The 19,084-nt window shown below is 42.6% G+C and overlaps 1 protein-coding gene across 8 annotated transcripts in view; it reads right to left on the reverse strand.

Annotated features, from left to right (window-relative positions):
- Positions 1-2,545: 2,545 nt before the first annotated feature.
- RIC8B (RIC8 guanine nucleotide exchange factor B) overlaps positions 2,546-19,084 on the reverse strand; it is a 129,311-nt gene continuing 112,772 nt past the window's right edge. For 2 of the 8 annotated variants that reach the window (XM_062202975.1, XM_062202972.1), the window contains one exon: positions 2,546-5,807. In XM_062202975.1, coding sequence (XP_062058959.1) covers positions 5,696-5,807 — 112 coding nt within the window. In that variant the 3' untranslated portion in view covers positions 2,546-5,695. Of the gene's footprint in view, positions 5,808-11,550; positions 12,536-16,564; positions 16,649-16,678; positions 18,062-19,084 lie in introns of those variants that run through there. The other 6 variants (XR_009866957.1, XR_009866956.1, XR_009866959.1 and 3 more) reach the window with 6 other exon arrangements.

Genomic DNA, 19,084 nt, shown 5'->3' on the forward strand with positions numbered 1-19,084 from the left:
GTCTCCCATGTGGGTGGCAAGGACCCAATTACGGAGTCAGCACTGCTCCCAGGTCTGCACGGCCAGGAAACCAGGGTCAGGAGCTGCAGCCAGGACTACAACCTGGGGACTCTGATGTGGGAGGGGTATCTTAACTATGAGGCTGAACACCCACTCCCTCAGAACCTTTTAATTCTTTTTTAATTAATTTATTTGAAAGAGAATCTTCCATCTGCTGGTTCACTTCCCAAGTGGCCACAACAGCCGGGCTGTGCCAGGCTGAAGTCAGGAGCCAGAAGCTTCTTCCAGGTCTCCCATGCCGGTGCAGGGGCCCAAGGTCTTGAGCCGTCTGCTGCTGCTTTCCCAGGCCATAGCAGGGAGCTGGATTGGAAGAAGAGCGGCCAGGACTCAAACTGGTGCCCATATGGGATGCCAGCACTGCATGCAGCAGCTTTACCCACTACACCACAGTGCTGGCCCCTTTATTTTTAAAAGATTTGGGGCCGGCACTGTGGCATGATGGGTTAAGCTGCCACCGGCAGTGCCAGCATCCCATTTGAGCACAGGTTTGAGCCCCAGCTGCTCCACTTCTGATCCAGCTCTCTGCTATGGCCTGGGAAAACAGCAGAGATGGCTCAAGTGCTTGGGCCCCCGCACCCCCGTGGGAGACCCGGAGGAGGCTCCTGGCTTTGGCCTGGCCCAGCCCCAGCTGTTGCAGCCATTGCTCTCTATCTGTCTGTCTGTCTCTCTCTGCCTCTCACTCTCTGTAATTCTGCCTTTCAAATAAATAAATCTTTAAAAATTACTCATGTGAAAGGCAGAGTAACAGACAATGAAGGGTAGGGAAGCAATGGCTGTCTGCACTCCCGTCTTCCTGTCTGTCCTCTGTCCTGCAGCCCGGCAGGTCTCCCTGGTCCTTTCCTCGTCCACTGGAGAAGCACAGGATGCTGTTGCGTCCATCACACACTGAGCTCCTGCTGTTCCTGGGCACACACTATGCACCTTGCGCCTGCCAGGCTTTGCTTGAGCCCCCTGTTGTGGTAGGACAGCCTTTCCTGGACGTGGCGAGCTCAGGCTCGACCTTGCCCCCACCTCCTCCTGGCATCCGGGAGTACTTAGCACGGTCCTGCATTATGGTTTCTCCCAATGTGGACCCTTGGTGGACGGGCACTTTGAGTCACATTTGCATCCCCATGGACCTTGAACAAGACCAGGCACAGTCGGTGCGCAGCAATGTTTGCTGAACAAATGGATGTGGATTGGTGTGGTTCCAAGTGCGGGTTTCTCTGTGAGACAGACGGGAATGAAGTGAGAAAAACGTGTGATTCCTCCAATTCCTTATTCCTCCTGTAGTCTCCTGAGACTTTTTATTCCAAATAAGACTTCACTGTGTTTTACTGATTGCAAAAGCAGTACACAGGTAGCATAGAATTTAACTTGGATTCTGTGAGCAGACAGTCAGGAATCTGAACTTGGCTCTGTATAGCAAATAAGACTGCTTGCCTCCTGAGACTGCCGCGAAGATCACATCAGAATGTGCAGGTAGTGCTCAGTAGTGCCTGGCTCAGTGGCCACTCATGATGTATTTTCAGCTCCCACTGAAATTCTGCTCTTCTTATGTCCACTCGTGAACACTGTCCAAACAGCAAGATGCAGAATGGGCAGAGGCCTCTGAGCCCTGGTTACAGCTGCAGCCACTGACTCGGACCTCCACTGTTTGACTAAAAGGACACCCATATTTGACTCCAGAGGCCTTGGGAATAATTGCGCTTTTGTCCAGGGCTTCCTGTCCACAGCACTCAGAGTGACTGTACTGCACCGTCGTGGGCTCCCTTCCCAGGTGCTGCCTAGCAGTGAAGTGACCCCAGGAGAGCGGTGTGCTCCTCGGTAAAGCACGCCTGAGGCAGGCAGGTGCAGCGTTGGCTGTGCTGTCCCCGCCAAGGCTGCTCGGGTGCGACGTAGTCCTGAATCGCGCCTCCCAGGTTTCTCTGGAAGCATCTGCCTCTCCTCCAGTTGTTCGGCTGTGAAATTCTCTTCCCCCTCACCTTGTTGGTTCCTAGAACACTATTCAGTTGGTCTTTCTCCCTGTCACGCTCATCACGTACAACCAGTCCTGACGGCGTCACCTCGCTCTTCCCGTCACTCCCCATTTCCGTGCACCCCTGCCCTCTGGAATTCAGTGTGTGGCATCTAAGAAAACGAATGGCCATCACTGGACCACACCCTGAATGTGGCTGACGTTTGCCCTCTGTGTTGTCTGGCTCCCCTGCACATTCAAGTGGCTCTAGTTGACAGATGCTGGGATTCCGTGACACCTCCCCCAGCTGTGCAAGGCTGGTGCTATGTCCCTGTGCTCTCAGTGCTGGCCAGGTGGGTGCTGTCTCCCAGAGGGGCAGCAGGCACCCTTCTCTTTTGGGAAGGTGGGGGAAGGGGTGGTAGAGGTCATGATGTCTTCTCTGTTGGGAAAAAGAATACTGAGTACAGGCAATCAGCAGTGTTTGCACCATTCATGTAATGGATTATCATATAGCCACTAGTTTTTGAAGAATATTTATTGACATGGGAAAATGCTCACAATATGTTAAAGAAGAAAGCAGGATACAAATCTGTAAATACAGCATGATCCCAATCTTGTAGTAAAATAAATTATATATGCATAGAAAAAATACAGGAAGGACACACATTAAAACATTAACATTGGTGGATTTGGGGTAAATTTTATCGTTTCCTGCATTTTCCAATCTCTTTCTGATAGATGTGTGTTACTTTTATAATCACTGGGAAAAAGGAAGTTGATGTGGGCCAAACCTCGTCCTGGGAGGCAAGAAGGCTGATGGGGTTCTGAGGGGCTGCTGACGGCCCCAGCCTGTGTCCTCCTTTATCAAGAGTGGCACTCTGTAAAAAAGGGACAGGAAAGTGGGGCCTGCCTGCCTCCCAGCACCGCTGGGCATGCAAGGTCACAGATGTCTGGTGATTGTCGTAGAGCGGTAGTCCAGATAGCGTACTTTAGGACCCACTCCCTCTGTCCCCTGCTTCCCACGTCTGGAGGGCAGTGGGCAGAAGCGTCACAGTGGGATGGCCAGTGACTTCTGGTCATGCCCACTGCAGGAGGGGAGGCCGGTGGCTCTAGTCTCTGACTCGTCCTAAAGGATTCCTGGTCTCCAATTGAAACCCAGGGCTCACTGAGCAAGTGTCCCACTCAAACTTCCATTCCAAGTTACCTCTCTCCTTAAAAGTTCTTTAAACTGGTCTGCTGAAATAGTTATTGCTTAAAATGGCCTCAGAACAACCACCCTCCCACTCTGCTCCCAGCACTGGGCCCAGGTATGTGGTGGGGAAGGGAAAGGGACAGGAGTGGCGTGGGCTCAGGCTGCCCGAGGCGGACTCGGGGTCACTGGCTGTGCTGCTGGGTAGCGTGGTCAGCTGGCTAGGAAGGCCATCTCACGTGAGCTCGGGCGCAGCTCTGGAAGGGGACAGACCTAGCAGACCCAGCATATCGTAACAGATGTTACTTCTTTCAGCGTGCACGATGAGGTCACTCTGGTGTTCACCCTCTGCAAATGCTCCCTCTTCAAAAGCACAGGGAAACGCAAACGTGGAACCAAACTGACTGGTAGCAAAGAGTACACTCCTGAAAAGGACTGTTGAAGCACTTCCTGTGTGTGAAGCCGCTAAGGTGGCGTTCACTGAGGTAAGAGGACACTCATGCCAAAGCTACTGACGGTAGAGATTACAAAAATACTCTGAAAATGCACTTGTAGAATGAAATAACAAAAATACTTAAATTTCTTTTTCTGAACTTTTTCCTATTTAATCTGCAATTGGAAATTGCCAAGTTTCATTTTATTTACTGTTGGTTAAAACTCCTGCAACTACTTAGGATGAATATGCTTTTATTCTTCCTAGTCTCTTGTAACATATTCTGGATTTAATTTTTTTTTTAAAGAAACTCATGGTCATCATAATGAGAATTAATCTATGGGCCATACTACTACATACACACACCTTGAATATCTTTTCTTTTTCCCCCCATCTCCCTATCTTGTCTTCAGCTGCCTTTTTTGTCTTCAATACAGCAGCCTCCTTTGCCATTTGTATGCGTGTGTCGGGGGAGGGCTTGAAAGCCAGATAACTAAACATGTCAGAAACATAGGCGAATTTTAGTAAAGAGGCTAAGAGTGATATTCTTGAAGATCTCTCCTATGAGTAAATTATAAGAAACTTTGTGACATCTCTTCTGGCAGCTCATAGGCCTTTTAAAACTTAATTCCTGATGTGTTGCTTTGCCAGAGAAGTAACTTTTAGATATAAGATATTTTCACTAATACTCCACAAACTGTACATTTCCTTACAAAGGCTATTATGGTAAATGAGATAATGGACATAAAAGCACTTTTAAAAAGTATAAACTGTAAAACAGTATTGTTTAGCCCATATATCTATAAAGAAACACACACAGATGGCTAAATTGAATCAACCCCAATGTTTTATTTAAAGTTGTAAAAGGCAGTGGTTAAGCACATAATCTATGTGTGTGTATATATGTGTATGTACACACACATACACACACACATACATACATAAAAAAGGAAACCAACCCCTTTTCAACTTTAGCCACTGATCAACTAGGCCCACTGTTGCATGATTCGGTTTCTACTTCTTCATAGGACCAATTCAAAGTAAAAATAAAGAGTCTTAATCAGTTTAACTGTAACTATTTGTGTTTCTTTTTTTTTAATAAATAAAGTTACCATTAAACTGATCACATATGGTAGAAAGGTAGAACATACACACACAAGTGCACACACACACAGTCCCCAGTTTAAAACGTGACATATGAATGACCTATATGTACAAACGGGTGCTGCTGCCTCCTCGACTCTCCACAGAGACCGTGAGCCTCCATTACTCAGGGAGTCCCCGTTCCCGCTGCTGGAGCACTGTGCATTAGACTCCAGAAGGCGCGCTCCCGGTGAGTGCTACAGATGGTGGTTCAGTTCTATGGTACTAGTGTTCAGGTACATTAGGGAATAAATAGGCACTGTAGCTGCCTGGGAACTAAACCATCATTTATAGCTCTTTACAGGGAGATACGGATTCTGAAGTTTTAGCTAAGTGACATACACACTGAGTGTGACCAGTCTGTAAGTCTGGGGCTCTGTGTGTGTGTGTGTGTATGTGTATATTTTACGTATTTATATAAAACTGAAATGAAGAACAGGGCTAAGTTTACAGAGCAGCTACTTGGCTTCCATTTAGTCCTGATCTGAGGAGTCACTGGCTTCAGCCCTTGTTTACCAGCTCCTTCTGCTTCTCACGTGCCCACAGCTGCTGGAGAGACTGAGAAGGGGCAGCCACCCACGTGGGAAGAGAATATGGCTAATCTTCTGCTAAGAATCTTGGCAAACAGAATCGCCAGACTCACTCAGGGCTGCATGGCAGAGTAAAGTCCTCCAGTCCCAACGTGATGAAATGGATTACGTTTTTGTCTGTTTCTAGTCCCTGGAGCTCCATCTAACTGCAGCTCTGTATGAATGCCTCGATATCGCAAAAAACACAGGATCACCTCTTAAATATGCTGGATTCTCAATGAGTAAACCAGTTAATGTGTTCCTAGCCAAAGCAAGGGCATAAATGTTGTAGAGAAAAGACTCCCTGGAGCTACAGAGAAAAGATGCTGATAAAAGCAATACTGAGAGCTGAGCAGGTGACGCTTTCAGTCTGTGTCGGAGCTGGTCTCTTCGATGACAGAGTACTGGTTGAGTGCTTCCTCCAAAGGCGTTATTGTCCCATCAGGTTTTAGTCCCATTGGTTTAAGCAACTCCTCTCTGGAAAAAAGATAAAAGAGAAAAAAAAAAGTATTCACCAGCATCACACACACACACACCCCTCCCCCCACCCAAATCCACAGCCTTTTTAAAAGAAAGAGTCGTTAAAAACCAAAGTATTTTCCCTCAAGCTCTCTGCGTGTTTGTAATAGGACAGATGAAAGGGGCATGGAAAGAAAAAGAGGCAGATAAAAGACTTCATTCACACAGGCCAAACCTACTAAGCCAATTAAAAGTATGAAAAGTCAAGGCCTAAATGGGCTCAGGACAAGGAGCAGGTCTCTTCTGTTTTGAATAATTAACTGCCCCCACCCGTTGTGTGGATTCATTTTGGTTCGGTGAAGGTGAAGCAGCCAGCACTTCACCTGCCCTGGTGGGTGAGGCGCCCAGCTCAGGGCTGACAGGATGTGGAAGCATCCATTCCGTGGAGGCAGCCTGTCGGGCTGGATTTCGTCTCCACCACCCCCAGTGATACAGAAGCATTTGTTGATCATCTGGTCTTCTCCAACTTTCCTTTCCTTTCCTTTTTTCTTTCATGCCTTTTCTTTGTTTTTGTTTTTTTTTTTTTTTAAACCATTGCTTTTGTTTGTGGCAGTTTAATGATGGGATTGACAGCCATTTTAATCTCTTCAAAGCTGCCCAACTACCTTTTTTTAGCTAATCCAATTATATCTACTCTACAAGTTACAGCCTCATCTAAAGATGATTAATTATTGATTAAGCCAATCAAAAAGCATTAGGAGTTAAATCTTTTCATAGGCCCTTATTTATTACACAGAGATTATGGCAAATGCACCCACTGCGTTGCTAACTTCAGTCCTCTTCTCACCCCAGCAGGTCAGTAGTGTACTTAAGAGTGGCCTTGAAGAGGCCTGGGAGATGTTTAATACTTAATTCTAATAGAAACAGGCACTGCCCCTTGAAAACAGGTCTATAACCAAGAATCCGTATGACAGCTGTTGTAATGGTGGTAGGATTTACAGTGAAGGAAATTACTAAGCTTCTCCCTCTGCCTCCTTGCTGTTGTCCTTTAGGCCAATACAAAGAGGGGCTCCCTCCTGGGCAGAGGCAGCCACGTGCAGTGTATGACAGTGTTACAGGCATAGCGCAACCTCCTGGGAGACAGGGGAGGGGGCGGGGTCGCTGGTTAAGCCAACAGGAGCCTAATGAAGCAGCTCTGGCTAGCTCCACAAGACTGCCTCTGCAAATATGAAACACCTGAGAAATGTGGCTGGCTGGCTGGCTGGCTAGGTTGAGGCTCCTCAATGTTCTGAAGTGGGAAATGTGTTTCTTAATCTAAGAAATGGGGTCACAATCATGGAATTTAACGTTGGAAGGGGCCTCAGAGATCATTGAGTCCAACCCCTTTCTTTAAGGAGACTGAGTGACTTACCCAAGGTCACTTAACTAATGGCAGAGCTAGGCCTTGGCCATGGGTCTCCCCTGAATTCCAGTGCTCCTTGAAACACATCCCATCTGGTTTAACTGCCCTCGCTGCACTGGAGGAGCACTAATTATGTGACAGGAGCTGTGTCATATATGGAAAAAGGTACACTGGGTACAGCTGCTGCCCTCGAGGTGCAGGTGAAACAAATCGATGAAACAGTAACAGAACACAATGGAGTGGATGCCTGAGAGGATGATGAACGGACACTGGCAGCGCCTGAGATGAAGCACTTATCACACTGCCTGGGGAAGGCGAGGAGAGGCAACATCCATGAGAGGTAGCTGAGGTAGCCTGTGCCAGGGCCCAGGTCATTGCGGGCAATGGAGACTGTGTGAAGAGTTATGTATGGTCCAAGTGACCTGTGTGATTTTGTGGAACCCTCTGTGATGTGTCAGTTCATCTGTCCCATCTCTGCTCTCATGAAACTGGGAAAGGGCCCACTATTTGGGGAGGGAAGAGGTTCAGTGAAGGAGTGGCAGGAGGGAAGGCTGCAAGGGTAACTTGAGAGCCAACAGCCACGTGTTTTAAATGCCAAAGTAAGGAGCTTTGACCCCATAGCGAGCATTCGGTCCAGTGTGGTTTTAGGAATGCACCTCCGGCAGCAGTGTGGCAGACACAAGTCACTAAGAAGTCACGGTGATGGTGTGGAGGAGAGGAGACAGAGCTGGATTAGGGCTGAGGTCATGGGAAGAAAAGGCAACACTGCGGAGGCAGGTGTGACGACCCACTGACGGGAGAAGGGCGTGGTGAAGGTGAATAAGGAGGAGTGTTTCTGTGGCTGCAGCTTGGAACCAAGTGGGTATGACACAATTGGGTGCAGCCAGAACACAGGAGATGGAGCAGATCTGGTGGGGAGATGCTCAATCTTTCAGGACACGCAGAGCTTGAGGCGCCTGCGTGACAACCAGGTAGAAATGTTGCTCGGTGGAGAGCAGGAAACCATCTGTTTCCACTGAAATGTCTCTCCAGCACAGATGTAAACATGCTACAGCTACATTTTATAATATACATTGTGTATATTTGATAATAAACATCTTCCTAGTTCGGATGGTGCTGAAGGACTTGGTGCTATTGGAAACGACGTACTAGTAACTGATAGAGAAGGAGAGGGGACAAGCTTCTGGGAATGAAGCACGGAGGGCTAAGAGTTGAGGCCTAAAGGTTTGTTGAACTGAGGGCACCCTGAGGTGGGACAGGAATTTCAGAGCAGAGAGGTAGAAGCAGGACTGGCAGATGGGACTGCAGGGATTCTACCCAAGACAGTGATGAACTGTTGGGTGGATAAACTACCACCCCTGAGGGAGACTCGCACTACTGCATCTCTGACAACAGCATGATACCAGGGTTAGCTCCTAACATCTGGGAGTATGTTGCAATCAAATGCAGTCTTACCAGCTTCATCCCTGTGCCCTAATCCAATTTTACAATGGTAATTAAAATACACATTAGCTGTATGGCCAAATGGTGGGAATTTATTTACAGAAGGGCCCCTATTCTAATTCTCACTTGTGAACTGTTCTTCTCAGGAGCTTTTTTTTTTTTTTTTTTTTTTTTTTTTTTTTTTTTAATGCTTTGATTCCCTATTCCACTCTCCTTTCCCCTGTCCTTCTGCCCCGGCCATTAAAATGGAAGTGCCTTCATGTGATGCTTGGGCTGGACATTTCTGTAGGAAAGGCACCTGTGAAAACTGGCCACGTAATCATGCATTTGTGCAAATGAATTAAGGCAGCAACATGATGTAGTGGAAAGAACTGAAAGGTCCAGAGTCAGGAAGTCTGGCTGAAGTCCCGATTCCTCCAATGAGCAGCTGTGTGATTCTGGGCAAGTCTCTGAGTTTCAATACCCCCATCTGTGAAATGGGGGTCATAATAATACTAGATAGGGTAACAGTAATTAAAATAGTGTAGCTCAAAGAGCTCTGTGACTGACCAGGGACTGAAATAGATGTGGTACAGTGAAGAACACAGACAGGTTTTTGGAGTTGGGCAGATCTGAGTTCTAATTCTGGATCTACCACCATAAGACCTGAACCCTCAGAACTAGGACTGCATAACGTATACAGTCCACTGAATGCACATGGCTGGAACCCACATGTTGCAGTGCGCGCTCCTTCATGCTCACAGGTTTCCCCATGCTGGGGAGGAATAAGCGGGGGAAGAATATGCAGAAGCAAATTAAAGACATGGTCGCTGTCCTCAAGAAGCTTTCAGTCCATCCAGAAGAGAAAACATGCACACATTAAACAACAGTGAAAGAATTACAGAACAAGCTGGAGATGATTAACAGGCAGAGCCCTGCTTTCCCTCAGTCTGACAGTTCATCAATACACCCTTCATGTAATTGAATTTGTTGAAAGGAGATTTCTTATCCTTTTTGGGAGTAGCAGAGGCTCATTTCCAGATGTGAGTTTTTTTCTTATGGATCCCAGGCTTCTTTCTCATATCCCTATTCTAACTTTTCTGATCTTCTTCCTTGCTATCTTCTAACTCACAGCCCACAAATACAAAAGTGAAACCTTTGATACAGAGACATATTCCTAAAAGGCTTGGTAAATGACTTGGTTATACTGGGTTGTTTCATCACCTGTCTGTTGTGTTCTAAATCAGCAAGAAGTGGACAGAGAAGGGGAAGCTTTAATAAACACCAGGAAAATGTCCCTTCACCAGTCATAGGCTATGCACGTGTGGGCAGGACACAGGAAACGGGGACGCTGACCACAGGCTCCTCGTGGGAGGTGGACTTGGGGCCAGACTGCAATGGCAGCAATGACATGGGATCATGGAGAGAAAAGCATCTCAGCAGCAGAATTAGTTGGGCAGAAGCAAGAGTTAGCCGTGTGCGGGGATGGCCAAGCAGGCTGGCTCAGCTGAGGTAAAGGAAAAGAAAGCTCAAAACAGACACTGCATATAGAAGAGGATTTGAAGAGAGACCCTGAATCCTAGGATGACAAGTCTGCATTTTAATAGAGGTAATTTTGTCCTTTTTTTTAAAGTTTCCCACAGTTAAGAATATTTACTAAAAATAACTCATTAAAAAATTTGAAAACTATGAAACACTGTCCTGACAAGTTCAAAAGAAAATATACTCTATGCTTTAATTATTGAATCTTCATATCCCTATGTGTAGCACAGTGCCTTGCAGACAGCAGATCCTCAGCAAGTATTTGTAAACTAAATTTTAATTTGCTTGTGACATTACCTGGTATTTTCACAGAACAGAAATGGGGTCTCTTGCTACTCCTAATAACTATAACAAGAACAAAAGAAAAGCTAAATCCTTGGCTAAAAGATTGACTTTCATCATCAAGATTTACAGCATCAGTGAAGATGTTAACATCCATAGGAAATGTTGCATGCTACTTTCTAGGCATTTCCTGATCTCTATTAGACGATAAGCAACTTGAGGGTAGAGTCCATGTCTTACCTGGCTGTAGTTTGCCAGTATCTGGTATAGGAGAGAGCACTCAGTAGGTGCTCAGTGAATGTTTACTGGAAGAACACAGTACATGGGATAAATGGAGAATGATAGAGAACCATTTTTCATGAATCCTCATTATTTTAACCCTGGTGAGTTACTTCCATGATGAGTGAATGGCATCAGACGTTCTGACAGCCTGGCAGAAGGTAGGCTCCCGTTTTATCATACAACATGGAATTCCCAACCACTAATTGGTATGGACTTGGCTTCTTATATTTGGGACTTCAGGAAATCTAGATGCTAGTGTCATATCTTTTACTAATGTACTAGGTGTCCTTGGGCAAGTCATTTGCCTCACTGGGCTTCAATCTTCCCATTTATAAAATGAGAGGTTGGACAAGATGATCCCCAATATTCTAAATGAATTTTAAGAGTCTTAAGTATTAGGCTACTAAATAGTTTTAATTGATTTTAAAAGTTGCTGTTTTTTAATGATGCTCAAACTCATTACTGCTAAGCCTTTGTTTCTAATCAAGATATTCTAAACCTAATAGCTGTCCAAAGCATCCTACCTAATTGTCACTGACATACACCGAGACCGCAACTCGTTTCTGCAAATCAACCAGCAAGTGACTACAATGATTAGAGAGGTAAAAGTCCAACGCAATGGTAAGTATTACAAAGAAGGATCCAAACTGCATCATGGCTCTCAAGGAACAGGTCACTTCATGAGGAGTCACTGGTCCTGCATCATAAAAGTCTTATCTAAAAAGGACGGCTAAGTGTCTGATAGATGTATGTCATGTAAAATGGAGATACTATATATCGAAGTGTGTATCAGGATTAAGGTTCACATAGCAACAACTCCTTCATACTTACCTTCAATGCTATACACAGGCCTTAACACAAGTTAAGACTGCCCTCGTTATCATCAAAAAGTACAGTGATGTCTACTGGATAAAGAGCCCATTCTAGGCACTGTGACAGTATCATGGCGGGCTTCTCATCTGATCGGGCATCTGGCCAGGGAAGAGATAAGCCTCCAAGAATGTTCAACTGGAACGAAACATCATTTAGAAATTTGATCTTACTAAACGATAAGGAACCATAATCTATAAGGGCTTGGCCAGGCAAGAGGACACAGATAAAGCACGTCCAAGAAAGGAAACCCTATTTTGCCCCAGTCTAACCCTTGGGACTGCTAATAGAAACCAAAAAAACTTTCTTAAAGATCTAGGGTGGGAGATGATGGGATTTATACCATATTTAAATTTATCTCTTTTTTAAAATTTTCCAGATATTTTTAAATGTTTTCCTGAGCCACCATTTCTCTAAGTATTGTACTCTGGGGTACTTGGATTTATATAACTTTTCAGAACTTTAGATAAGGTCCTCTCTCTTTTTGTTTTTATTTTTGTTTTTGCTTTTAAAGGCTTGGGGGTTTCTGTGTGACTTTCCCCCCACAAATGACAGTGCAACATTGGGGCTCAGATACTAACATACCCAATCGCACATGACAGGACAGGTCAGATGTGTATGTGTATAAAACACCTTACTTGACCCGGAAGCAAGAGAATACTCTTGCCCACAGCACATGTTTTGTGCAATACAAACAAAGCATTCAGTTCAAGTGTACTTGTTGAAAAACAGGACATAATTAAGCAGTTGGTAAAATGCATTCTTGTTTCCCACTTGCAGATCTCCCAAGAGTCCCTTCGAATTTACCTATACGAGTTTCAGCTTCCCGCTTGCCACTTAGCTTGATAACGACTCAAAAATCATTCCCTTGTTTTCAAGGGCTCTTCTTTCTTGTCTGCTCTGTGTACTACAGGGCAGTATTGACACATGGAATTAATGACAGGGTCTGTAATGAAACAACAGTCATGCAAACACCAGTCTGCTCTTTTGATCAAACAGCACGTTAGAGACCTATTCACCTCCCTCTAATTGAGTACTGCATCATAGTTCCGATCCTTTTATGTAACATATTTTGTTCTATGATTAGAAAAGAAGAATGGGGGGGGGGGGGTGTCTGAGGCATTGCTTCCTTCAATCACCCCTTGATTAATTCTCTGTTTTTAATGAGGGTGGCTGCTATTTAGACAGGTTCTGTTACATACTTGTTTTGTTGACTTCTGTACAATGTATAACAAAACCCAAGACAGGATAATTGGGAACCATTTCTTTGGCACGGAGATTCCTGCTCTTAATGTAAGGTTGGCTTGGAAAAAAGAACCCTGACATTTTAAATTAGCCATTTCATATTTAATTCCTTTTCACATTTGAAAGATGTAAGATAAATTAGTGTATAAATAAAGCATTTTAATTAACAGAACTTTTCCAGACATGCCTGCTAGAATGGAGCCGCTGATAGCCCCAAGGAGGAGGCTCTGTATGTGTAGCCTTGGCTGTCACTCCGAGTCTGGGGTGCATCTCATATCAAGGTTTCAGTGTGTGCTGAAGTGCAATGGATTTCTGAAGAATCTGTGATGTTGTTGTTAGCCTGTTTTTCCCACAGATAATACAACCTTCGTGGCTGGTTAACATTTTCAGATACTGTGACAGATACTCTGCAGTTCATGGCTTCCTAGTGCTTTCCGGTGAGACTGATCTTCCACAAAGCCACCTATCCGGTAGAATGGTGAGTCTGGTGGCTTTCCCACTGCAAACTCAAAATCTGCAGCTGCCTCTGTTAAAAATGATCCTGGAGGTCCTCTCCTCAGCCCTCATACTTTGGGTCTGGGGGCAATGGGAAAGGTAAAATGTGCAGCATAAAATATTCATTCACAAGACAAATGGATGTGGTGTATTATCCACATCACCATGTCTGGGAACTTTCTAAGAAACAGTCCTATTGGGAAGTCTTTTGAAAGTTGGTTTTTATTACGTGACGACATGAATAGGAATTTGTTAGATTATTCGTATTTATTCTTCCTAAAACAATTAAGAAACACATTATTATAGTACTAGAAATTTTTACTGATTTCCCTCCTAAAGCTGGAGTTGTTTTTTTGTTTTGTTTTTCCTGAGTCATTTGTTCAGCATTAAACCTGATATTCAAGAAGAGCTGAACAATGGAATGAAAAAGCAGGCATATGCATATCCTCTGCATCTTAATTCTCTTCTAAGATAAATAATCCCACTCTTTTGTTTTCTGCATTTATTTAAAAATTTATTTTTCTTATTTTAAAATAATCAGACTGATAACCTTGAGTTGTTGGTAACATTTCAAAACGGGATAAGGTCTGGAGTCTGAAGACAGAACTGAGTTGTTCTTAACTGGATGCCTGGTCTTGAGTTAGTCACTTTATCTTTGACACATTTACTCCTTAATATCTCTTACCCTATTTAATTCACAGGGCCATTTTAACAATCACTGGAAATAATAAATACGGAAATATTTTTTAAAGCTTAAATCACTGTATAAATATTAGTCTTTTATTATTCTCATTTCTGTTAGAGGAATTGCATGCAAAACTTAAATTGCTACCCACCTCACATTAAATAGCATGGTTAAGAAAATGTAGAGAAAGATGTCGGAGTTAGTTCTGGAAGAATAAAATTCAGTTTTATTCTTAAGTGCTGGTGTTCTTTATTATTTATTGATAATTTATTTACAGAAATTTTCTAACCTGTTGTCTACATTAGCAAAATAAACATTAATTGGTGAGCCTGTCAATGGACACTGCTGAATAAAACAGCAGAAAGGAGTTCTCATATACTCTGCCCAATCAGGAAGACTTAAAAAGTTAAAGGTGGGGGTAACTAGGAGAACAGTAAGTTGGAGATTATTCTTACTTGATGTTTCTCTAATGGCCAAAAGTGATTTCAGCTATTGCTTTAACTACCAACTCAGAGCTGCTATTCCTACTCCAGATCTAAGACAGTGGCTGCCAACAGGCAATACAAAGGCAGCTCCTACTCAGAGCTGTCTAGTCACTGGAAGGAGTCCTCTATAACCTAAAGATACACAATATCAAACTTTTCACTTTAAGAGTATTTTAAGTGTTTGCCACTTCAAGAGCGTTTTAATCTAACTGGATCCAAGTCCCCTTAATTTAATTTCCAAGCAACTTTACAGTGCATTTTAATGCTATAGAGCAGAGCTGTCTAATACAAATATAACTGTAAACCACAGGGTAAGCCATATATGGTATTAAACATTTAGTAGCCACACTGAAAAAGAATAGGTAAAATTCATAATATATTTTGTTGGCTCTAATAGAAAATATTCTCATTTCAGCATGTAATCCATATCAAACACTTAATGAGATATTCTACATTTTGGGGGTGGGGAGACTAAGACTTTGAAATCTGGTAAGTATATTCCAATTTGGACTAATCACATTGCAAGTGCTCAACATGGCTGGTGGTTACCATATCAGTGTAGACATAAAGGATTTTCTGATGGAAGCAATTAAGATTTTTAAATTTTTGTATCTATAATAGATCTTACAAAGCTTTAAAAATTGGGTCATGTTTCTGAAATGCACCTGAAAAGCAGAAAATTAAACCTGTCTATCTTACCACGCAGGTAGGGATAAACAGTTGTTGATTTTTTTGTGAGGAGAGTAAAATAACTCACCTATAAAGAAAAACAAAGTATTTATGCCTGAAAAGTAACAAGTCCCTCTTGTTTTAGCAAGTTTAAACTTTCAAAGTCATTATTCCTCTATTTAGTGCCTGCATGTATTAAGAAAGCCGTGTTTCAAATAGTATATAAAATGGCCATCAATCAATCAATAAAAATCAATTATCAGCTAAGAATGAGAAAAGGAAGAAATGGTAGGATAGCTATTGATTCATTTACTTAGATAAACATAAATTTTAAAACAGTAATGGAGTTAGGGCTGAGTAGAGGATTAATCAGTTCTGTGTCCATTTAAGGAACTAAAGGGGATTACAGAAGTCAAAGTAACTTGAAATATTATTTTCTTGGGTTAGTTTAAGTCAATGTTTCTCCCTGTTCTTGGAAAAGGCGCCCTTATTATATATGAGGGATGTGCTGTTGTCAAGGCAAATGCAACTGTATTAGCCATACTGGACTTGCTTAACCACACACAATCCCCATTCTACTCTGCTGGAGTTGTAGGGGCTTATTTTATTCCAAGTGAGAGAAGGAAAGAGGGGGTGGAGAAGTAGGTAAATTTTATCCCTTTCCATCCTGTTCCCACATTAAAATGTCAAATGAAGCTTTCTATAGTCTCATGCCCAGGCCTTAATGCTTGTACCTGATAGATATTATAGTTATTTCATATTAAAGGAATTATGTATCTAGATATTTAAGTTAGCCAGTCATGACCCAAAGTACTTTAGGCAATTCCTTTGCAGCCTTGAATTTTATGATGTTTAGCCAAGAAATGCAACTGACAAAGTATACTTTAAAGTCCTGCACCATGTAGGCTATTATAATAGAGCAATAAAATTGGCCTTCAAATCTGGGTATCAGCTGTGTCATTATTTCATTATCACATGTGGGGAAACCTTGGGGTACAGGGTACTGTACTAGCTAAACATGATGGGATTTAGTGGGTTCGGATTATTCTCAAATGCTTACGCCCTCCAGATATACTGCCAATGCCCTTATCTACAAATGTTACAAAAACACTCCTTTTAGTAATACTAAAGAAGAAAAAAACTGCTTGGAATACTACTAAGTCAACTGGTACTCAGTGAGAAGAAAATACTTGATTATTAATCTCTCTACTAGAGTCTTTGCACATTTAGGTGAGATAAAGTTGCTAAGGTGCTGAGTTCATTGAGGCAGTAGTTAAGTCCAGCATAGAGGCAAAACAGAAATTTAATTTTAAGTTTGACATTGGTGGTTTTAGAATTTTGAAAGTAACATCTATGCCCTACACCAGGCTCAGTAATGGTACTTGGCATGACCAACCTTAGTCATCACTTTGGTAAGTGCTTTGGCACGGGCCACTGTTGCTAACCACCATCCTGGTGCAGGTCCTTCACATCTGCTCTCCTATGGATGGAAAAAAGGAAGTGTCTAGTGTCCATTCGTTGGCCACGTCACCTCCAACCCTATCCTTTTTCTCACACACCTTTTAATTCAGGAGCAGGAGAAAATGATTTCATTTTCGAGAAGGAAAAATTAATCAGACAAAGCTACATGACACTCTTAGCACAATAGAGACTTGGTTGAATGCAGAACATCCTAGATGACAGCTGAGGGAATGATGAGGAAGTGTTCTGGTAAACACTGTGACAGACAGACACAGTAGCACAGTGGACAGAGCAAAGGTCTTGAGTCCTGGAAAATGAAGTTCCTCATCTGACTTTATTATGAAGCTAGAAAGAGAATGTATATGAAAATGTTTTGTGTATTGTTATTAGGAAATGAATGATCATTGGTCATTAGCTTGGAAATATTTTGGACAATTCTTTGGTCCCTGCTTCCCCCAATGATAAATCTGATAACATGTTACTATAGTAATCAAATTTAACAAAACAACCTGAGTTTTTTGCACAGATGGAGACTATGAATACCAAAGAATGATTAATAAGCTTTTAAATTTCCCTCTACCTGGAATGAATGGTCATTTTTCTATCAAATACCACTTAAATTTTAGGATCAGCGCAAATGCTGACATTGCCTGTGAAACACTCCCTGAATCATCCAGACAGAACGAACTGCTCCTTTTCCTGGGTGCTTAGAGTTCAACACAGCCCTCATTTTGTCGTTTCCTTCTACCTTGTATTCCAGAATAGGTTAGAGCCAGTTCTTCACTAGAATGTGAGTTTCCTAAAAGCAGAGACTGCCATGTTCACCTCTTAATCTCCCCTGGCTGCCTTGTACAGAGTGGCAGCTTTGTCAATGTTCCCTGAATTGTACTGGATTTAGTCTACTTAGACTGTACGCCATCTCTCTCTGCTTTTTTTTAACTTCAAAAAAAAAAAAAGAGAAGAAACTTAAGACTAATGAAGAATATAGCACAACAAACATGTAAGACGCATAAAGAATGGCTTCATTCTTTGCATTCCTTCTTTGAAATGCCCACTGCTAATCTTTATACAGATCTGTCATTGTTATTAGTGAGAGCAAATGTTAGAAAGCACACAAAGGCAGACAATGTAAAAAACCCACCACACATCAAGCAAAAAGTTTACATGATTTAGGACTATTCTCAAGGATGCCTTTTGCTTCAACTTTAATGGCAAAATTGGTACCATCAAAGCCAACACAAGACATATTTGCTCTGCTTTATACATGCAAAAATCAGCATCACCTTCAGATTGAGTTGGGCATCTGCTGGGTGTTTCCAGGTGAATGTGCATCTTCTTTGAGGCACAGTTTAAATCAGGTAGAAGCTTGGGTATTTCAGACTTGACGTTTGTGTATTTATTTGTTGGCAGCTTCTAGGATATGTGGATTCCCCTGAGATTAAAAGGAGAAGGACCTAGCACCTTTGGTTTCTGTGCCTGTTGAGAGGGAGGCCTTATGAAATGCTGGTGTCTCTCCCAGTAAGCCACGTAAGTAAATTATACTGTACTGTCTGAGGCAGCTCCTACCCTCATCTAGCTTAGCATAACCAGGGTAGATGGGAAGTTGAACAGCATTGTTTTTAACCATTAAAAACTCATTATTTGTTCAAAAATGGAACTTATGCAACTTAACTGATTGACTTTGCTAACCCTCTAATGTGCTCCACTCGGGTCCTTGCTTTCCCCTGCAGCTTCCTCCAGATGGACTCTTGTACAGATACCACTGAGTTTCATTAGCTACATCAGATCCCTTGGAAGAGGCTAACCACTTAGATGTCTCATACATATATACACACATATTTAGAAATTGTTATTTTGCCACAAGTAATTACTGAGTTCTAGTCAACCTTTGCAGATAAATGAAGCTACCTCTAAACAACTTCTACCACATAACCAGCATCATTAAAAAAAAAAATAACTGCAGAGTGTCAGAATACCCACACTTGTCACACTCCTGTCAGCCTCATGCTCTTGTCCATTTCCCAGCTAAGTCTCTACTGTGCCCTCTCAGCTGACTGCTTTGTTTCAGCTTTCCTTTTTCATGGTTGGCTTTCCCATTCCATTTGCTACTTCTCTTCACCGAGGCATACTAACCTGGCATATATAGTTACATTATATATATATATATATGTATATATATATATAATGTATGTGTATATATATATATATAATCTAGTTATTAGGAAAAAGCAGATGACCAAAAGAAATGCACCTTTAAGTGACAGCTGCCACTAACACACAGCACTCACTCAAGATGGCTTAAAGGAGACAGTAACTCAATGTATGATTGGAAAACAGAGCAATTCAGCCAAGTATAAAAGGAATTATTTTCTAATAACTCCTTCAAGATGACTAGTTGCTTATTAGTATATACTTGATTTAATTATTTTTAAAACTAGTTACTTTTGGAGGGGAA

This window comes from Lepus europaeus, chromosome 10, assembly GCF_033115175.1.
Source record: "Lepus europaeus isolate LE1 chromosome 10, mLepTim1.pri, whole genome shotgun sequence".
NCBI lineage: Eukaryota > Metazoa > Chordata > Mammalia > Lagomorpha > Leporidae > Lepus > Lepus europaeus.